Source organism: Macrobrachium rosenbergii, chromosome 4, assembly GCF_040412425.1.
Source record: "Macrobrachium rosenbergii isolate ZJJX-2024 chromosome 4, ASM4041242v1, whole genome shotgun sequence".
NCBI lineage: Eukaryota > Metazoa > Arthropoda > Malacostraca > Decapoda > Palaemonidae > Macrobrachium > Macrobrachium rosenbergii.
In genome coordinates, this window is record NC_089744.1 from 39,509,346 (window position 1) to 39,529,604 (window position 20,259).

Here is a 20,259-nt window from a genome sequence, read left to right on the forward strand (position 1 = left end):
TAACCAGCACCCCTACGACCAAAGGGTTGCTGGATATTTGAATTTGCCTGTTGCATAACAGAAACCTTTCTAAAATGCCATATGTGTATCCTGAATTATCATTTCTTCATATAATAATACAAAATACATAGTTTTAGTTTAATTATCATACAAATCATAACATCTTATACTGAAAATTAACCTATGCTCACCCGAGGTAGTGTGAAGAGTGCTCCAATTTATCCATCGGTACAAGTGCACACAAACACTGATGCATCAAATAGAATCATGAATATAACTTTACTTAACTAAACTTAATGAAAATCTTATTCTCATACACAAAATTTTACATAATTTCTTATAGTTAACCTATAAAATAGTTTTTGTTTTCCTTCTGCTTGCAAATTTAAACACAAAATCATCACAGAGTTATTGATCAGAGCCAGGGATAGAGGGGAGTGTTGTAAAATGTTTTCTGCTATACCTAAACTGCTTTGTTTTTTCTGCAAATTACAGTACAATTATTATTAAAAAGACTTTTTATTTAGCCTAGTTGCATGCTCTGTTCAAGTTTTCTCAGCCATGTTTTAGCTATAGATTTTGATAACATTAACCCTTAAACGCCGACTGGACGTATCGTACGTCGACTAAAATTGTCTGTCGGGTACCGAGTGGACGTATGGTATGTTGACTACAAAAAGCTTTTTTAAATATTCGCAGAAAAATAGTTATAGGCCTAGTTTGAGAAAGATTTTAAATCACGCACCTTGAGGGATGCTGGGAGTTCACGGATCACGCTGTTGTTTTGTTTACAAGCGTTACCCAGCCACGCATGCGCGAATTCTTCTCGCACTACAGAGCATCAGCGTCGCATCTCAAAAATTCTTTCGTCATTGTCGTAATTTTTGCACCATTTTATATTAGCCATTACATAAAGTTTTATATATGAAAATGTGCGCAATTTCATGTAAAATACAACAAAAAACCACCCATGGTTGTAGCTTTTATCAGTTTTGAAATATTTTCATATAAATCATGATAAGTGCCAAAATTTCAACCTTCGGTCAACTTTGACTCAACCGAAATGGTCGCAAAACGCAATTGTAAGCTAAAACTCTTACATTCTAGTAATACTCAATCATTTACCTTCATTTTGCAACAAATTGGAAGTCTCTAGCACAATATTTCGATTTATGGTGAATTTTTTAAAACAACTTTTTCCTTACGTCCGCGCTCTAACTCGCCCGAAAATCTCAGAAATTCTTTCGTCACTTTGTCGTAATGTTTGCACCATTTTATATTAGCCATTACATAAAGTTTTATATATGAAAATGTGTGCAACTTCATGTAAAATACAAAAAAACCACCCATGGTTGTAGCTTTTATCAGTTTTGAAATATTTTCATATAAATCAAGATAAGTACCAAAATTTCAACCTTCGGTCAACTTTGACTCGACCAAAATGGTCAAAAACGCAATTGTAACCTAAAACTCTTACATTCTAGTAATATTCAATCATTTACCTTCATTTTGCAACAAATTGGAAGTCTCTAGCACAATATTTCGATTTATGGTGAATTTTTGAAAAACTTTTTCCTTACGTCCGCGCTAACTTGGCCGAAAAATCTCAGAAATCTTCTTTTCGTCACTTTGTCGTAATGTTTGCACCGTTTTATATTAGCCATTACATAAAGTTTTATATATGAAAATGTGCGCAATTTTATGTAGAATACAACAATAAATAACTCATGGTTGTAGCTTTTATCAGTTTTGAAATAGTTTCATATAAATCATGATAAGTGCCAAAATTTCAACCTTCGGTCAACTTTGACTCGACCGAAATGGTCAAAAAACGCAATTGTAAGCTAAAAAATTCTTACATTCTAGTAACATTCAATCAGTTACCTTCATTTGCAACAAACGGGAAGTCTCTAGCCCAATATTTCGATTTATGGTAAATTTTTTTTAGAAACTTTTTCCTTACCTCCGCACGGTAACTCGGCTGAAAATCTCAGAATTTCTTTAGTCACCTTGTCGTAATTTTCGCACCATTTTATATTAGGCCTTACATAAAGTGTTATACATGAAAATGTGCGCAATATCATGTAGAATACAACAAAAAATAACTCATGGTTGTAGCTTTTATCAGTTTTGAAATATTTTCATATAAATCACAATAAATAGAAAAATTTGACCTTCGGTCAACTTTAACTCGATTAAATGGTCGAAAACTGCAATTGTAAGCTAAAACACTTACAGTCTAGTAATATTCAATCAATTACCTTCATTTTGCAACAAATGGGAAGTCTCTAGCACAATACTTGATTTATGGTGAATTTTAGTAAAAATTTGTTTTTTACGTATGAAGCGCATAAATTCATGCATCATTTTGTGATAATATTTTCTCTGTGTTGCTTTGATCGTTTTACAATTTGTTATATACCAAAATCATCGCAATTTAGTGTACAATACAACAACAAAAAATAACTCATTAGCTTTAACCGTTTTACTCACAGCACGATTTGTATACAATTATATAAGAAATTTTTTTCTCGCTGTCATATATTCCAATATTTATATATAATAATGATATCTTTTTTCATTTCTGATGGTTGCATACTAAACTTCAGGCAATGAGAAAAAAGGAGCCAAAAATGAACTCTTAATCTTAAAAACTAAGCGTGCTGCGATTTTTTTAAAAAAACTTTTTTCCGCTTTGGCGCTAACTCCCAAACGCTGCAGGCATACGACAGACACTTTTGTAAATAGAGGCTCAGCATTTAAGGGTTAAATTATTATACATAAACAAAAAAATAGAAATTTTTAAAACATATTTCATTTTCTATATATTTACCTCTCCATTATGATAGCTGTATTTCTCAAGTCAGGCAGAAGGACTACAGTGCATGATAACTATAAATTAATAGAATCATTTAGTTTTAACCGTCTATTGACCCATCCCTTTCAGGTGATTCAAGTGTCTGCTGCTTACCACTCGGATTTTTCTCCATCCACATGAGTGGGGAGGTTGAGGGATGATACGTAATAGAGGTGTGAATATTTAAAAAATAAAATTTTATTATAAAAATTTTTATTTTTGAAATTAATTTTACCTCTCTATTATGATAGCTGATTCACACACTGAAGAAAAGGAGGTGGAAGAAAAGTCCAAGGACAAATAATCACAAACCCCAAGGAAACAACAAAATTACACCAGGAATAAGATGCTTCTTACCTAATGATTAGAACCCATCTGGTGTTACTGTTGCCAGGACAGGACTAATTCATTACGCTGCAAGGACCTCTAAAAGATACTGGAGGCACCTTACAAGGGATACCACTCTCATTTTGATGAAAGTAGGGCAAAAGGCCTTGTGCCTAAACCAGCAGAGCAAAGATGGTAAAGGAATGAAGGCTTTCACCTATCCCAAAATAGGAACCTTCATACTCTCCAAAAAAATTTCTATGTAAATAAGAAAGGTTAGAGTATAACTACCCTAATTGTTCAGGATATGAGTTCCCCTGTTGTAATGATGGGCAAAAGTGCTCTACGTGATTTGTATTGAACATCTTCATCCTGTAAATAATGCAAGGTAAATATGGAGTTACGTCTCCACTGGACAGCAATGACCACACTCAAGGCTGGAAAGTGAAGGTAGTTGCCACTGCTCTCACCTCGTGAAGCTTACCTTCATGAGTAGGAAGAAAGAGGGGTCAAGATTAGTGTGTGCTTTCTTGGCCATAGGTCAATCTGTTTTAGAACACTCTCTGAGGTCCCTCGTCCTTTGACCTTTAGAGACTGTGCAGTGACTGGATCTAGGGAGGAACCTATCCATCTGGCAGCAAGCAAGACAGACTGGGGACACAAAATAATTGAGAAAGAGCCCAAGCCTTAATATATATTCATTCTTTGTCTTAAAGAAAGGCAAAAAGGAAAGGACTGTTCCTTGGGAAGTAAAACCCACATTGCAGGAGAAGGCCAGGAGTTCACTGATTGTAAAAAACAAGTCTTAATCATCAAATCTTTTAGGAAGGCTGAATTTAAGGGTTTAAATGGAGGCATACTTAAATACCTAATCATTACATTAAGTCCTAACTCAGTGGTTTAATATGAGATTAAGGAATCTAGATTTAAGGAACTGAAGGCTTCCTCACTTCCCCTAACTTGACTTAGGCCTAGACTTCCTCACTTTCCTGACTTGACTTAGGTCTAGACTTACTCACTTCCCCTGACTTAACTTGGGCCTAGACTTCCTCATTTCCCCTGACTTGATAATGAAACCTAATTATTGGAAAATCGTGTTTACAACCATCTAGATATCCAAACAACTCAATTTATTAAATAACAAGCTGGAAAATATATTTCTTAGGTTTTTGAAATAGGCCTAACCATGTAGCCATGCTAAACACGCATATAACTTGGATTTTTTTTTTTTTTCTACACTAACTTGTGTCTTATTTATATTTCATTCAATCAGATGCTAAACTTCTTTGTGCTTTATCAAAAGAAATCATAATAACTTTCGATGTGACGCTATAAAAGTAGAAAGTTAATTTACAAATCACATTAGGCCAATGCTTATGCACTCAGTTCCTGCTGCCAGTCAATGGTGAACACTCGATATCACACATTGCGAGCTGCAGATGTTTCTACGGGGAAATTTTTTTTGGGGGAATTTTTTTTTTTCTTTTAATAAACAATTATTGAACTAACAGTGAACATTCACTGGGGAAATACCGTCTGTGGTTCTACAGTTAATCACTGATACTTATTATCGGATAAAGAGGATGACAATGACTGGAATAAAATACACTAACTGGCAACCCCACGAGTTTCTAAAGAAGTACGATCAATTTTGAAATTTGTAGCTTCACTTTTGGAAGTTACTGTACAAGGAGAGAAAAAGGCTGTGTCAGCTTTGTACATGCCTGGCTGTCTGCTACAGTTGCTGCCTGTGGGAACACTTGGGCGTTTGGGTGCTTATAGGTACTTTGGGTCACCTTGGCTGCACAGAGCATGAGTTGGTGTCAGATGGTAGGAGTCGCCTGTGGGCGCTTGGGTGCTTTTGGGCGCCTTTGGCTGCTCAGAGCACGAGCTAGCGCCAGAAGATAGATGGCACCAGTGGATGCCATCTAGTGCTCGTAGCACGAGCTGGCATCAGGCTGATGTGGGCGCCAATGGCTGCTTCTGGGTACTGGAAGTGTGGAACGTTCACAATCTGCGCATCTACCTAGGTGCGTATCATCCTGGTGCAGGAGACATGAGAAGCTTCTCAGAAAATATTCCAACAAAGTAAATCTACTGCCGAAGTGAGTACTCTACAAAATGTGCTGATGAAGCAAATACTGGGACTGATTCTCGGCCAACAATAAAATATTATTATACTTGTTACTTGTTGACACTTACCTAGGTCCCACACCACTCCCAAAGTGGTCGCAGGGCCTCCATTATCGAATTAAAAGTTTATTCATCGGATGTATTGCCCTGAGCATGTGTCATCACATAGCATGTTCCACATTCACTGTTTGATATCCCATATCACAGCACTGACAAACAAAAAAGTTTAAAGTTCGTTTTGAAAGACTTCAAATCCTCAAACTGCCTCAGCTCAAGAGGAAGCTTGTTATATAATCTAGGAGCTGCATATCAAGCACCCTTCTCTCCTTACTACTTTCTGTCCTTGCACTTTCAATTCTCTGCAAGGGAAAATGTGAGGGTTAAAGTAATATTATTTACCAACAGTTAGCAAGTATACTAGGTTCGGTAAACAAACATAAAATGCAAATATTTGGCTTAAAGGAATGACGAAACATTCAAGAATTACTTTTAAGGCAATTATATAACGACGGCTTGCAAACAGTCTACACCCTGTAAACCCCACTAATGTAAAATTTGGACTAAAGGAATGGCGTAAGATGCAAGAATTACATTTAGGGCAAAACAACATTGGCTGCTCACAAGTAGCCTAGGCAAAAAAAAAGTTCGCCTGGATTAGCCTAAATGAATGACAAAACATTCACGAATTAGTTTAAAGCAATTAATCGGTGGTTAGCGAGTGCCTATGCCCGAAAAACACCATTTGAAAATTAATTTTAAGGCAAAATTACACTGAAGGCTTGCAAGTAATCTGCATAAGATGCAAGAATTAATTTTTAGGGCAAAACTACATCAGCGGCATGCTAGGGCAAAACTACATCAGCGGCATGCAAGTAATCAAGGAATAAAAAGTTAGGCAAAAAAAAGTTTTGCTTGGATTAGCCTACAAGAATTACTTTCAGAGCAATTATATCAGCGGCTTGCAAGTGTCTGTGCCCGGAAAACACCATTCGAAAATTAATTTTAAAGCAAAATTACACTGAAGGCTTGCAAATAATCTAGACCCAGTAAACAAAACATAATGCAAAAGTTTCAGCCTAAAGGAGGATTACTTTTCGGGCAGAGTTATTATCGGCGGCTTGTGAGCCTAGATGTAAACAAAAGACTTTTACACAAAATTCTGTTGATGAATCAACTTAATTATAAGAAGACAAGGAAAAAACTCATCCTGAGATTTCATGAAGGTTACTAATACGAATTCCAGTGGATGTGTACACCACCGAAATCCAAATATTATATCCGGCAAATAATGAATACAGCTGCCACCATACTCAGTGTTCACCTGGACACGGCAGGAACAGACCGAAGTTATTTGCTAAATTCGTTCCTAACATTCCCGCTAGGGGCGGAACTGGTCACCTACACAGAAGTGTGAAGTGTTACCCGCAAAATTTTGAATTCAAGCTGCCGTGTAAGTGAACTAATAGCTATGTAATTACTTGGAAAGTTACTTATAAGTGAACTAATAGCTATGTAATTACTTGGAAAGTTACTTATATAAAATGATCATTTTAATACTCAGGACTCAGTATTGAAATTAAACTACAGTATATGAAAAGGAAAAAACCTGACATATACAATACAAAACTTACCACTGTGTTCCCACTTCTCATGAATTTATGGTCATTCACATTCACAGCATAAAAATAATCCACAAAGCATGTGAATGCTGAACGAGTCATGGAGGTTGGATCGAGCCGTAGCAGTTTTTCACAGAACAAATCTCTCTGAGTGCTGAACTCAAGATCTCCTAAGCACCCACTGAACCATGTGAAGCAAGTCTGCAGAAAAAAGAAGGAACCATTACAATTCTAGACTGCTCTTCAGCACTGAAAATTGGATACAATTAAAACTGCCTGCAGGTTTTAAGAGGTTATATTATGAAGCTAAAATTTGAATTTAAATTCCAAATGCCATGTAACAAGACTACTGATGAAAGTATCACTTTCCTTTCTATAACAACAAAACTGATCTATGAAAATCCCCTTAACACTTAGTGGGAGATATCTTGATGAACAGTATCCTTTCCCTATGGTACTGGAGGAAAATAGATTCAGTCCATCAATTATGAGATACTAGTTTGAGAGCCTAATTTTAAATATTCTCATAACTTAAAAATGTCATTTTTATGATAAAATAAAGTTTTATATGTACAGTACTTACCAAGTACTGTAATTACATAGCTATTGGTTCCTAATCTACGGCAGCTTAAAAGTTCAAAATTCGTGGGGCAGCGCTTCTATTGTTTGTGTGCAAGGTGACAAGGTCCCTCCCACTATCTGGGACTCAAAGGAACAACTCAGCAGAGAGCTCAATTCGTTACATGCTCTAATGTCCATGCAAGGGGAGGAGGGCAGGCTCCGATCGTGTAATTACTTGGTAAGTATATATAAAACTTTATTTAATCATAAAAATGTCATTTTTATATAAGTTTTATATAAGTAACCAAGTAATTACATAGCTGATTCCACATTGTTAGGAGGTAGGAAAGAGCATGGACATATTGTATTCCAAAGCATTAAAGTAAGTAATGAATTTGAAATAGAAAGGTTGCTAACATTAAATAAATGTTTGTTGTTTCCTTACGTGTTGAGAGAGCTGCTGGAGGTAGGTACTGCCTCTGGTCAGCGCTTTTCTCAACTTGTAGTGGGTGTGACAGTGTTGCCAAGGGTCGTCCCTACATTAGTGCGAACTTTGCAGTGGAGGAAATACACTGTATGGTGACAATATTTAAATATGCCCTTGCCCTGGGCGAAGACCAGAATACAAAATAACAACACTATCAACTACACCACAGAATTAAAACCATAACCCAAACCATTAAAAACAAAACTGGTGGGTACTCTAGGTATAAAGTAGCCCAAGACTCCCCATAAACTCAAAACCTTAAGTGAAGGCAAGTGGATAGCAAAGGAACAGAGAATTCCCTATGCTTCCTCTCCCAGCACCATGCCAGCCACAGATATAGGTCCTAAAGTGTTACAATTTTCAAACAGTCTCTATGTCCTTGAGGTAGTGTGAGGGGAAGATGGATTTCCATCTCCAGAACATTGACTGCAAGATAGTAGAGAGAGAAAAGTTATGTCTAAATGCCAGGGAAGTTGTGACTGCCCTAATTTTGAGAGTCTTAACCTTAACTAACAGAAAGGCTTCTTCCTGGATCTGAGAGTGGGCTTCTAATATCAACTCTCTGAGAAAAAAGGAAATGGCATTTTTGGAGAGTGGACGAACAGAGTTTCTTACAGAGCACCAGAGGTTGATCGAAGGTCCTTGAATCTTTTCCGTCCTGTAAAGGTAGTACCTGAGACACCTCACTGGACAGAGAAGTCTTTCTTCTTCCTCAGGTCTGAATACATCCTTAAGATTCTTGATGGCGAAGGATCTAGGCCAGGGTTTGGAAGGGTCTTCATTCTTTGCGAGGAAACCAAGAGAGATAGCAGAGTGCATCCCTTGCACAAATCCTACTCTCTTGTCTATCACTTGTAACTCGCTGATACGTTTGGCAATAGCAAGAGCCACTAAAAAGACAATCTTCTTGGTGAGATTCCTGAGGGAAACAGAATGGAGAAGTTAGAATTGAGGACCTGAAAGTCATTTCAGTACAACATCTAAGTTCCAAGAGACGCTGGTAGAACTTTCTTTCTTAGACGTATCGAAGGATTTGATCAAGTTGCTGACATCTTGACTAGAAGACAGATCCATTCACCTGTGTTTAAAAACTGAGCTGAGCATTGACCTAGACCCTTTAATGGTAGAGGTCGACAATTTCCTGACAAACTTCAGGAATATTAAAAAATCATCTATTTGACTTTAGATGTCTCAGAAGAAGAGACGTTATAGTGGCTGCACCACCTTCTGAAGACTGCCCATTTGGATTGGTAGAGCTTTGTAGAAGACGCTTGTCTGCACCTCGTAATCGCCTCTGCAGCCTGTCTTGAAAAGGCCTTTTGCTCTGACGAGGTGCCTGACAGTCTAAAGCCTGTCAGGGCCAGAGAGGACAACCCTTGGTGGAATCTGAAAAAGTGGGGTTGTTTGAGCAGCGACCGTTTTTGTGGAAGGAGTCTTGGGTAATCCACCAGGGGTTGAATCAGGTCTGGGAACCAGCCAAAAAGCCAACTAGGTCAGAGGTGTTCTGATGCGAGACAACTTGTTGATTACCTCCTTGATTCGGCCAAAGGGAAAAGGAGCAATCTAAGGTCCAGTCATGGCGTCTGTGCCCCATGCTTGAGGATCCGGGACTGGAGAGCAAGAGAGCACAAGACGGTGACTTCTTGACATTGCAAAAAGATCCACTGTGGGTTTGCCCCATAGTTTCCACAGATTGTTGCAGACTAACGGGTCTAAGGTCCATTCGGTCAGAAGGACCTGTTTGAGGCGGCTTAATTCGTCTGCAATAACGTTCATTCTCCCTTGAATGAACCAGCTGACAAGAGTGACTTGATTCTCCTCCACCCAAAGAAGGAGATCCCTCAAAGTCTTGAACAGTGAGAAGGAATGTGTGGCCCCGTTTGTGCATGTAAGAAAATGCAGTAGTGTTGTCTGCATGCACTACTATCTTCTTGCCGTAGACTTGATCTAAGAAAGACTGAAGGCCCACGTGAACTGTTCTCAGTTCCTTTACATTGATGTGAGACTTCTGTTGTACCGTAGTCCTGATGTGAGACTTCTGTTGTACTGTAGTCCTGATGTGAGACTTCTGTTGTAACATAGTCCAAGTTCCAGAGAATTCCCAGCCGTCCAAAAGAGCGCCCCAGCCCAGGTCGGAGGCGTCTGAATAAAATTGAAGGTCTGGGCGCACTGGGAGAAGAGACTTCAGTTCCTGAAGTCTTTCTTCACATGACCACCAATGGAGATCCTCTTTGGTTTCTGACGTAATCGAGAAGACGAGAGTCTGGTTGGGTCTTTCTGCACCAGTTCACTTTCAGGAAAAACTGAAAGGGTATCATGTGCAGTCTGCCTAATTTTACAAACTGCTCTACTGAAGCAAGGGTCACTAGAAGACTCATCCACTGTACTGCCGAGCAGGAAGGAAGAGCAAGGAACTGACTGACAGTCTGAAAGCAGTTGTTGACTCTTTTGGGCAACAGAAAAGCCCAAAAAGTCCGAGAGTTCAGTTACCATCCCTAAATAGGGAATCTCCTGAGTCAGTGTCATAAGGGATTTCTTTTCGTTTATGAGAATGCCTAATTCCTAAGTCAGGCGAGGAGCTCTCAAGTCCTCCGTGCACTTTTCCTCCGACGATGAGCGGAGAAGCCAATCATCCAGGTATAAATTGCTGTTGATTCCCAGAAGGTGAAGCCAATGCCATAGAGGAGTAAGGATTCGTGTGAAAACTTGCAGGGCTGTTGACAAATCGAAGCATAGGGCCAGGAACTGTAGTACCGTCCTGAAAAATGTAGCGTAGAAACTTTCGTGAGTCTGGATGAACGGGAACGTGAAAATACGCATCCTGCATATCCAGGGTGACCATCCAGTCCCCCTGTTGTACTGAGGACATGACTAAACGGTCTCCATATGAAACTTCATGTTCAAGACAAAACATTCAAGAGCACATGACAGTCCAAAAGGCTCCAGAACTACGAAAATGTGATTGTAAAAACCTTCTGAGTGGAGATCTATCACTTCTTCCACTGCTCCCTTTAAAAAAAAAAAAAATGGATTCAACTTCCTGAGAGAGGGCCAAAAATTTTGTAGAACCTTTTTAACAGGTGGTCAAGGCGATTGGAGATGTAACTAAAGGAGGAGTCTTCTCAAAAGGAATGGCGTAGCACTCCTTGAGAACCTTGACCATCCGAGAATCCGCTCCTCTTCTCATTCCTTTTGGGGTTGGTCTATTTGAGCAGTAAATTCCTTACTGGACTTCATAAGGGGTTGCAAGTTTGATCAGGGTCTAGACTGAGTTTTTGTCTTCCCTACACAAAAGGGCTGAGGCTGTAGAGGGGAGAACAATCTTAACGTGGAAGGCAGAGGCTCCCTCAGACATCTAGTGGACTGTGCCAACAAGTCAGTAGTAGACTTCTGCAAGTCTGAAAGAATCTCCTTACAGTGACTTGAGACTTATCTAAAGGATGCCTATTAAAGAGGGAGGCTAAAAAAGAGCTGTCTCCAATTGCCCCCATCTGAGCACAAAAGAACTCCCAGTCAATTGGAGGCAAAATCTTGGCAAGATCAGGACAGTCCTCAATCTTCCTCACTAGAGCCCCGATGGCCCAATCGAGAAAACTAAAAATCTTGAACACCTTAAAATGTTCTTGATAAGGTGATCCAGTTCAGATGAGGAAAACATTACCTTGGCCATGGAAAATTCTACAAGCCGAATCCACCATACCGGAGAAGTTCCCCCTAAGAGGAGGCAGAAACCTCCAAGGGAGGAGCTTCCCCGGTGGTGTAGAACGAGTACCTCATCTTTAACAATTTGCTGGGTGGAAAAACGAATGTTGCTTTACCCTGCTCTCTCTTAGCAGCCAGCCAGTTACGAACTTTTCTGAGAGCCATCTTCGAGGAGGAGGAAAAGAACTAGCTTGGGTAACCAGGTACCCTCTGATGACTGCTTTCTCATGAGGAAGGTAGAAGCTGGAGAAGTAGGAGAAGCAGGAATGAAGAAATCTGGAAAGCTATCCATGAGGAAGGGCAAAGGAGACGAGTAAGCTGAAGAGGGGGCCATCTACTGAACAACCTCTTCCTCCTCTGAAGAGATAAGAGACAGATTTATCCTTAGATTCTGGAACTGAAGAGGTTTTCCTCAACACCCACAAGTTCATGATCAATTGACGCATGATCTAAAAATCTTCTTGAACCAATGATGAAGACGGATTAAGAGAAAGGCGCTGATCCCAGAAACAGAGGCTTGCGCTCGGCTGAGGATGAGAGCTCGGGAGTTGGCGCCAGGCGCTCAAAAGCAGATGTCTGGCTCAAGATGGTGGGCGTCAGGCGTTCCATCAGCTGAAGTCTGGCTTGAGTCAGCGGGCGCTCAGAAGAAGTCAGCGCTTAGAATGCTTATAGTGCTCAGGACTGTCTCCCAACGAATGAAGATGATGAGCTGGAGAAGCAGGATGGTCCTGAAAACTGCAGGAAGGTTGTGGGCTAGCCTCCCTGTACCTCTTGACAGCCAGAGGAGAGGTATCGCCAAGATCCGCACATCTCTTGAGCGGGCGTGAAAAAACAGAGAAGCGATATGGGAGCTTCTTTCGCAAGCTGGAAGTTTACAAATCTGATGAAAGCTGATGCACTGGAATGCCTTTCCAATGGCATTTAGTCAAAGCCTGGGAACAAACGACAGGCTCGACTGCCCCTCGGCAAACTACACCAGCCTCTCTTGGACCTCCAGTATTTCTTCTCCCCGGTGCGGGGGAGTGAGACTGTAACCTTCGTCTAGGAACACTGGTGGAACAGACAGCCACCTCCTCAACATTCACGTCTCACTGCACTTTCATTATTCAATTTTTCTCCATTAGAGATCTAATAGCCAATCCCATTTCCATAATGGTATTAGAAAATAAACCAAATTTCTGATCAAATCTTAATTCGAGGCAGGCAGTGGCACTAAGAGCGGAATCATGGGAACCTGGAAAAGGAGTAGATGGTAAAGTAGGAGGACTTAGAATGGGAGAAACAGGAGGAATTGGAGTAGTAGTACTGTAGTTCTATCACCCCCTACATTATCCAAAGGAGCAGAATCTGTATTGGCTTTCCCCTTCCTATCTCTTTCCAATGTTTCTCGATGAGATTTCAAGGTTTTCAATTCCTTATCCACCCAATCCTGACACTCTATGCAAGTATTATTTTTACTACATTCTTGCCCCCTACACTTAATGCATTTTGTATGAGAATCATAAGAAAACTTGGTTAACCTAGTTCTACAGCCCTCAGAACAGAAGCAAATACTAAATTAATACCTAAAGTTAACCAGAAACAATAATTCATCAATGATAGAAAGCGACAAAACAACAAATCCTGAATACTTCAAAAAGACCAGACAAATAACTAGCCAAAAAGCAATGAAGCAGCTGCGAAAAACTACCGATGTTGATCGGAAGCCGGCAGGAAACGAATTGAGCTCTCTGCTAAGTTGTTCCTTGAGTCCTGGATAGTGGGCGGGACCTTGTTACCTACACAGAAACGATAGAAGCGCTGCCGCGTGAATTTTGAAATTTTAAGCTGCCGTAGGTCAGGAACCAATAGCTATGTAATTACTTGGTAAGTTACTAATATAAAATGACTATATATAACCCTGTGTAGGGCCTCTCTTACAAAACACTCGTAAATTTTTTCTAATATATTACATTATTTTTTGTAAAATTATAATTACAACTCACACAGTATCATAACAGATAAAAACTAAAATCAGTAACAAGTTCTGAGCATGTTTGTTGTAAAATATGTAAATTTACTGAGATCAGGAAATGCAGTTACTTTTTGGGATTTATACATGTTTTTTCTAATATTTCTTTGCAAAATTGCAACTATAATGACATCATATCAAAAAAGATAAGAACTACAACCAACAGTAATCCCTGGGTATATTTATGAGCAAATAAATAAAAAGAAGTCATGGCAGGGAAAGGAGCAAGACATTTCCACCCAAGTCAAGAACAATACTTAAGTTCCCAAGATGCCTACGATCGAGCTGAGCTGAATTTTTTTGTTGCCACAATTCATTTATGGGCCACTGAAGTATTGGAAACTCTTTGCTTTACAGAAAAATCATATGGCGGGTTTATTACTTCCTCCTCAGATGGGATCCATCCACCACCCAAAACCCTGTTTTAGATCCTCTATTGAGGGGATTTATTATTAAGGGTTAAGCTCCAACTTTTGTCATTCAGCCTTTGTGGAACTTTGTCAAAGGCCTTTTGGAAATCTAAGTAAGTACATCTATTGCTCTACTACTGTCACAAAATACACAGTACGTTATGAAAAAACTCCAAGAGGTTTGATAAGCAGGGTCTGTTTTGTCTGAAGCTGTGTTGACTGCTAAACAACAGGTTGTTTCTATCAGTGTGATCCACAATATGATCTGCAATTATGGACTCAAAACCTTACAAGGGATTTTCGTTAGAAGATTGGTCTATAATTTCCAAAGCTCTTCTCTTGGACCTTTTGTAAACTGAGGGCACATAACTATTTCCCTAGTTTTGGTGCCTTTCATTGTTAGCAAAAAACAGATTCTTCTGTAGAGTTTACAAAAAGTAACTATCTCCTCTTGTAACTCTTTAATTTCCTTGGATGAGTCCCATGGGAAAACACAAAGCAGAATTGAATTTAGTTTTTCTACTGTGTTTTAACACGGGCTGTGAATATTATTTTGTCAAGCAGTTCTAGCCCTTCATATTTAATAGCTGGTTCAGGGATTGTGGTAGTGTTCTGAATTGTGAAAACACTAGTAAAAACTTATTCAATAACTCTACTTTTTCCAAGTCTAAGTTCACTAGGTTTCCTTTATTGTCTCTTAAGGGATTCATTTGCTATTTTTATTAGCTTCCTACTATTAACATGCACAAAGAACTCTCTTGGGTTTTTCTTCCACAAACTGATGCACTCTTATCCTCATTTATCCTTGCATTCCTACTAAATTGTCACCATCCTACAGTGAGTTCTTTATGTTGCTTGCTTCTTCTGGTGTTGGGTGGAGACTGATTTGTGCAATCTGTCTCTCATTTTATTATTAATTTCTCTGTTGAACCACTTAGGCTGAGGTTGCCATTTGTTAGACATTTGCTTTTATGGTATACATCTGCAAAAACATTTTTTGTGTATTCTTCTAAAACTTCCCAGTATTACCTGTCTGTGTTTTTGTTGTAATCTAGATTTTTAAGAACAAAGTTTTTTAGTCTCCTTAACATTATCAAAATCTCTTTAGTATCTTCTCTTTTTATGACGAATATTAATAGGAAATATAATAATTCTATGGTCGCTTTTGCATAAAGAGTTGCAACTGAAATGTCAGACACTAGATGATCTTCTGTTGACAGGATGTCATTCACCTAGTATGAAACTGCAATTTTCTCTAGTAGGTTTGGATTCATTTTTGACATTCTAAGTCCTTTCCTTCTTCACGTTTGATGTGGAGGTCATAGTGTCCCATCTGAAACACTGTCAATGAAACCTTTATGGTGAAGAGTGTTGTTATTTTGTGTCCTAGTAGTGAATATCGGCTCCTTGTCAGACATTTGTGGTTGGTGGGGTTGTTTTGGAAAACTAGTATTAAGAGTTAGCTTTTCCTAGACTCAAATATTCATGCCAATTACTTCTTGCATGGTTGTAATTTTACACACAATTGGACTGAGCTGGTGATGTGACATATAATGCTGTCCACCTTTTTTTATTGGGTTTATCTTTTATGGATAAGTTTATATCCTGCTATTTGGTACAAAAACAAGAATCTACAGTCTCTTGTTGCCTCTTGTACCCATGTTTTTGGATACCTATTATGTTTAATTCTTGACTGCTATCCATGCTTTGAAGAGATCTACTTTGTTCCAATTAGATTGTATTAAAATGCACCACTCTGAGGACTTTTCAAAGTCTTCTCTTTTGTCCTTGGTGGCTTATTCATTTCCCTTATTTTCATTGTTCAGGCAGGGTTCCTACTAACCAAATTCTGGGAACTTTCCGACTCAGCCAATGGAATGTTCAGTTCACTGAGGTGTTTCAAGGGTTTTCATTAAGAAATGCCCTAGTAATTTTGCTCCTTCCAAATTCAAGTGTGTTCCATTTCTTTTATCTAGTTTTTTATTCCCTACAAATCTGTCCCAAAGGTTTAAAATCTAACAGGCTTTTGGAAGAAATATTCACCACAGTCTGTCAGCTTGAGAAGTTATTGCCGAGGTTGTTTAGGAGTCCAGTAGTGGCTTACACTGGTTCCAGGCACTGGCAGTACAAGAATGCTGTTATCGGTTTTCGATCATGGATGTTTTTTACAACAACATCCCTCTGGTTGGCTCAAGACAAACTGTCTGACCAGTTCTTCCATCTTTTAGAAATAAGTCATTTCCTCCTCCCTGAACAGTTCTTCCATCTTTTAGAAATAAGTCACTTCCTCCTCCTGCACTATGATTGCATTTTTTCTACTTTCCACTTTGATTTTCTGGACTACCTCAGTTATCTTCTTTGCTCCTGCACCTGGCTAAGAATTAACTTTTCTCCTATTTTTATTTTTGGCCACAAAATTTTCCCCTCTTTTACCATTGAGTCTCCAATTACAAGATTGTTTCCTCTTCTGATTCTGAAGAGCGGCAGCAACTCAATTTGATGTGTTTATTCATTTTGGGGGCAAGCTATGTTCTGGCTGCTATCACTCTTCTACCATACCTTCTCTGGTGCTTGTTTCTGTTTCGGAATATCTGATTCTGGTGCCTAAGGAAATCTTTTTTTAATCTCCACTAAAATCTTTCCATTTTCACCATGTTGTTGTTCATCACTTTCTCTCTCATCATTTTTATCACTTCTCTTCAAGGTCATCACCATCTTCTTTTCCATTTTCTTCTCTTCTTTTGACTCTGAGTTTACCCTTTGTCAATCCTTTGATTTTTTTAATCTTATTTGTTCCTCATTATGCAGTACATTAACATGATAGGTATTGGACAGACATATATTATTACTAACTATGTGGGCATGTACTCTTTTAAAATTTAAACTTATTAACATTGCATATACTATAGCTACTTTATTACAGTTTCCCCTGTTATCTGTACTTAAACTTGGTTTCAAGTCATTTCTATCAGTTGAGCTTTAATTAATATTCTTTGTAGTGTGGGGTTGTTAAAAGGAAGAAGGGGGGTTTTAAAAGTCCAAATACTGCACCGCTCATCTTAAATAAATAAATAAATATCTTTTTACTGCCACACTAACATATCAATTCTCCCTGTTGTTCTTGGAACCTATCTCGTGTTGCAACTAAATGAGGGGTAACTGTATACAAAAGATGGAGTGAACAAAATCCCTTAAATTACTACCTGTCCAAATGGCAGGAACAGCCAAAATCTTATTTTTATACCATATCTCCTCAACATAAAATCAATGGAATATGGTCCACACCAATCACAGTGGGAATAAGTTCCAGATGTGTATCTAATGGATTTTAGACAAAAGTCTGGGGTTTTAAATGGCAACTGTTAATACATGCATGACACAAATGGTTTTGGTCCATTGGCAGTTTAACCTTTACTCACACTTTTATACAGAGGTGGTCATTCATGATGAGGGAAGTGAGCACTTCAAATATGATGGATGGGCTTTTTTGAAAATTAGACTTCATGTTTTAAGAACTTGATTAATTCTTTTCAAACTCATCAATCATACAGAAAACAAAATGCTATTTAAGTTGGAGGCTGAGCAGCTAAATCCCAACATTTTAAAAAGACAGCTGTTCTGATGTATGAAGCAACTGCACACAGACTAATATATAGGAACCAATGCCATATATCGGGTATATTTACTAACTGCAACTGTGCAATTGTCATAATCTTTCGATAAACTTTCTGAAACAATGTGCTAAAAGGGGGGTACTTGAACTGCATGGACCACTACTACACAAGGAGCTCCAGGAGGAGACGGTATAAGCCAGATTGAACAGGGAAGATGGAAATTTTCAAGTCTGAGAGGGACAGAGATTAAAAGGTCTAAAAATGGAATAACTGCCCATTTTGAGCAGGAGCAGCCTGGTAAAATGGTAGCAAATGTTACTGATGAGGACCTCAGCAATATCTGTACTGCAAGCAGTCATGAAGACCACCATACAGCCATAGCATCAAGGAGTTAAGGTCATCAAAACCATGGGCACCAGTAAGAAGATGGCCCAATAGTAATATTATAACACCAAGAGCAAATGAAGCAGTTACTAGTACAGCAGACAGAATAGCAGAAGACAGCATCATAGAGGCAACTTTAATGCAGCAAGGAAAGCAGAGGAGGAGGGCTCATCAGGTATCAGTGGAGTAGCCAATACCATGGGGAAAGTAGCAGAAGGTGTAGAAGGTACACCAGCAAAAGTAGCATCAGGTGTAGAAAGTATGCCAGCAAAAGCGGCAGCAGGTGTAGAGGGTACACCAGCAAGTTGTAAAGTAACAAAACAGAAGTACAACCAGGAAAAGATGACCGATACTAAAGCGAAGATGTGCTCCTGCAGTTAGGTTGAAGACAAGCCCAACATCAATTCCTCCTGCATCAAAGTGGCAGACGGACTGATATACAGGAATGTGTGTACAGTCAGTTACAGAAGAGCCAGTGGCAAAGGAGTGGTCTATTCACTGAGCAATGAGCAGAACACACTAAGCAAGCCAATAAAGAGACAAGTGAACAATCAGTCTGAGCAGGACATTGCAAAATGACTGGTGTTCCTTACCACTGACAAGGGAAGCTTAAGATCCAAACACCGATCAGGGCACTGAAGATTTATAAACAAAGCAGATATGAAGGCTGCATTAAGTACATCCTTCAGTTTTATTGTTTATTCTCACTTGTGGGCAAGCCAACACTGATAACCTTCACAAGTGAGAGAGGAAAAGCATGACTCGCCTTGAAATGTATAGCACTGCAAGTGAAAGTCCATCAACATAAAAGACAAATTTATTTTGGCATACTTACAAGAACACAAATGTTGAAAAGCACAGCACAACACTTCACATGGCTGCAACACATACACTAGATATGTAGCAATACTAATAAACATAACATAGAATGCTAAAAACCAAGCAAACATCACACAACAATTACTGTATATGCTGAAGAACAAGATGTAATTTATATAATGGCAAAACAAATCACAAATATAGTACAAATAAACCTAAATTAAGAAAATGCAAGGCAAAACAGGTACCTAACAAAACACCTATTACTGCTAACTACTAAGCAGTTCATAAAAATAGTTAATAAACAAAAGTGAATATTTCTGTAACATCACTAATTATATGAAAAAAATGGCTAGATATGTTCACAGAAACAACCCACAAATGCATGAGTCCTTGGCCAAAGTATTTTTAACTTAATTTATTATATTTTAAAAATGTATACTTATATATATTTCTTTCGACTTAAAAATTTAGATGTAACAGTAGAAATTCTCACAATTACAAGATCAAATAAAGGAAAAAATTGGTAAAAAAATGGAAAGGTGGTAGAAAGGCAGTTACAATGGATGTAAAGTAGAAGGTTTAAAAAGAGGTTACAGGCAGTAGCCAAAGGGACACTGTTAAAAACCCTTAAGTACTGCCTCGGTTAACAGCATCGTTAAGAAGGTACACTGCAGGTTAACGGCATTCTGTTAAGCAGAGATTTTTATTATCGCCAGAGTTATCAGCGCGTCAGCCATGGATATATAATACATTCATATATATATAATATACAGGCAGTCCCCGGTTTACGACGGTTCCGCTTTACGACGTTCGAGGTTACGGCGCTTTTCAAATATATTCATCAGAAATTATTTCTGGCTTACGACGCATGTTCGGGGTTCTTAACGCCGATCCGACGGAAGAAATATGGCCCCAAAATGGCAGAATAATCATAATTTGAAGGTTTTTTGATTAAAACTCAATAATTGCAGTTTACATCGTTTTCAATCAGCCAGAGCATTAAAAGTAAGGTTTTCTTATGATTTTTGACGATTTTCGACCCGCGATTTTCGGGTTAACCAAGAACGGACTGCCTGATATTACTGTAAGTACCATATATAAATGACCTTTAGATAGGATGAGGTAAAAAAATGATGGCAAATTTTCATGATTTTATCTTATATCTGTAGTATAAGACGACTGCTAAATTACAAAACCACCTGTATATACGTTAGCTTTTGCAACAACTGGTATCTTATGAAATAGTGGTTACGTAAATATGATGTTATTACAAATGCTGTTTTACTTACTGTATCCTTGATAATTCAAAACAAATGACATAACAAAGCTGAT

The 20,259-nt window shown here is 38.5% G+C and overlaps 1 protein-coding gene across 4 annotated transcripts in view; it reads right to left on the reverse strand.

Moving 5' to 3' along the window:
- The window catches only part of LOC136832815 (ubiquitin carboxyl-terminal hydrolase 24-like), a 374,979-nt gene that overhangs the window by 253,666 nt on the left and 101,054 nt on the right, over positions 1–20,259 (reverse strand). For all 4 annotated transcript variants that reach the window (XM_067094450.1, XM_067094436.1, XM_067094461.1 and 1 more), the window contains exon 13: positions 6,949–7,137. In XM_067094450.1, coding sequence (XP_066950551.1) covers positions 6,949–7,137 — 189 coding nt within the window. The remainder of the gene's footprint in view (positions 1–6,948; positions 7,138–20,259) is intronic.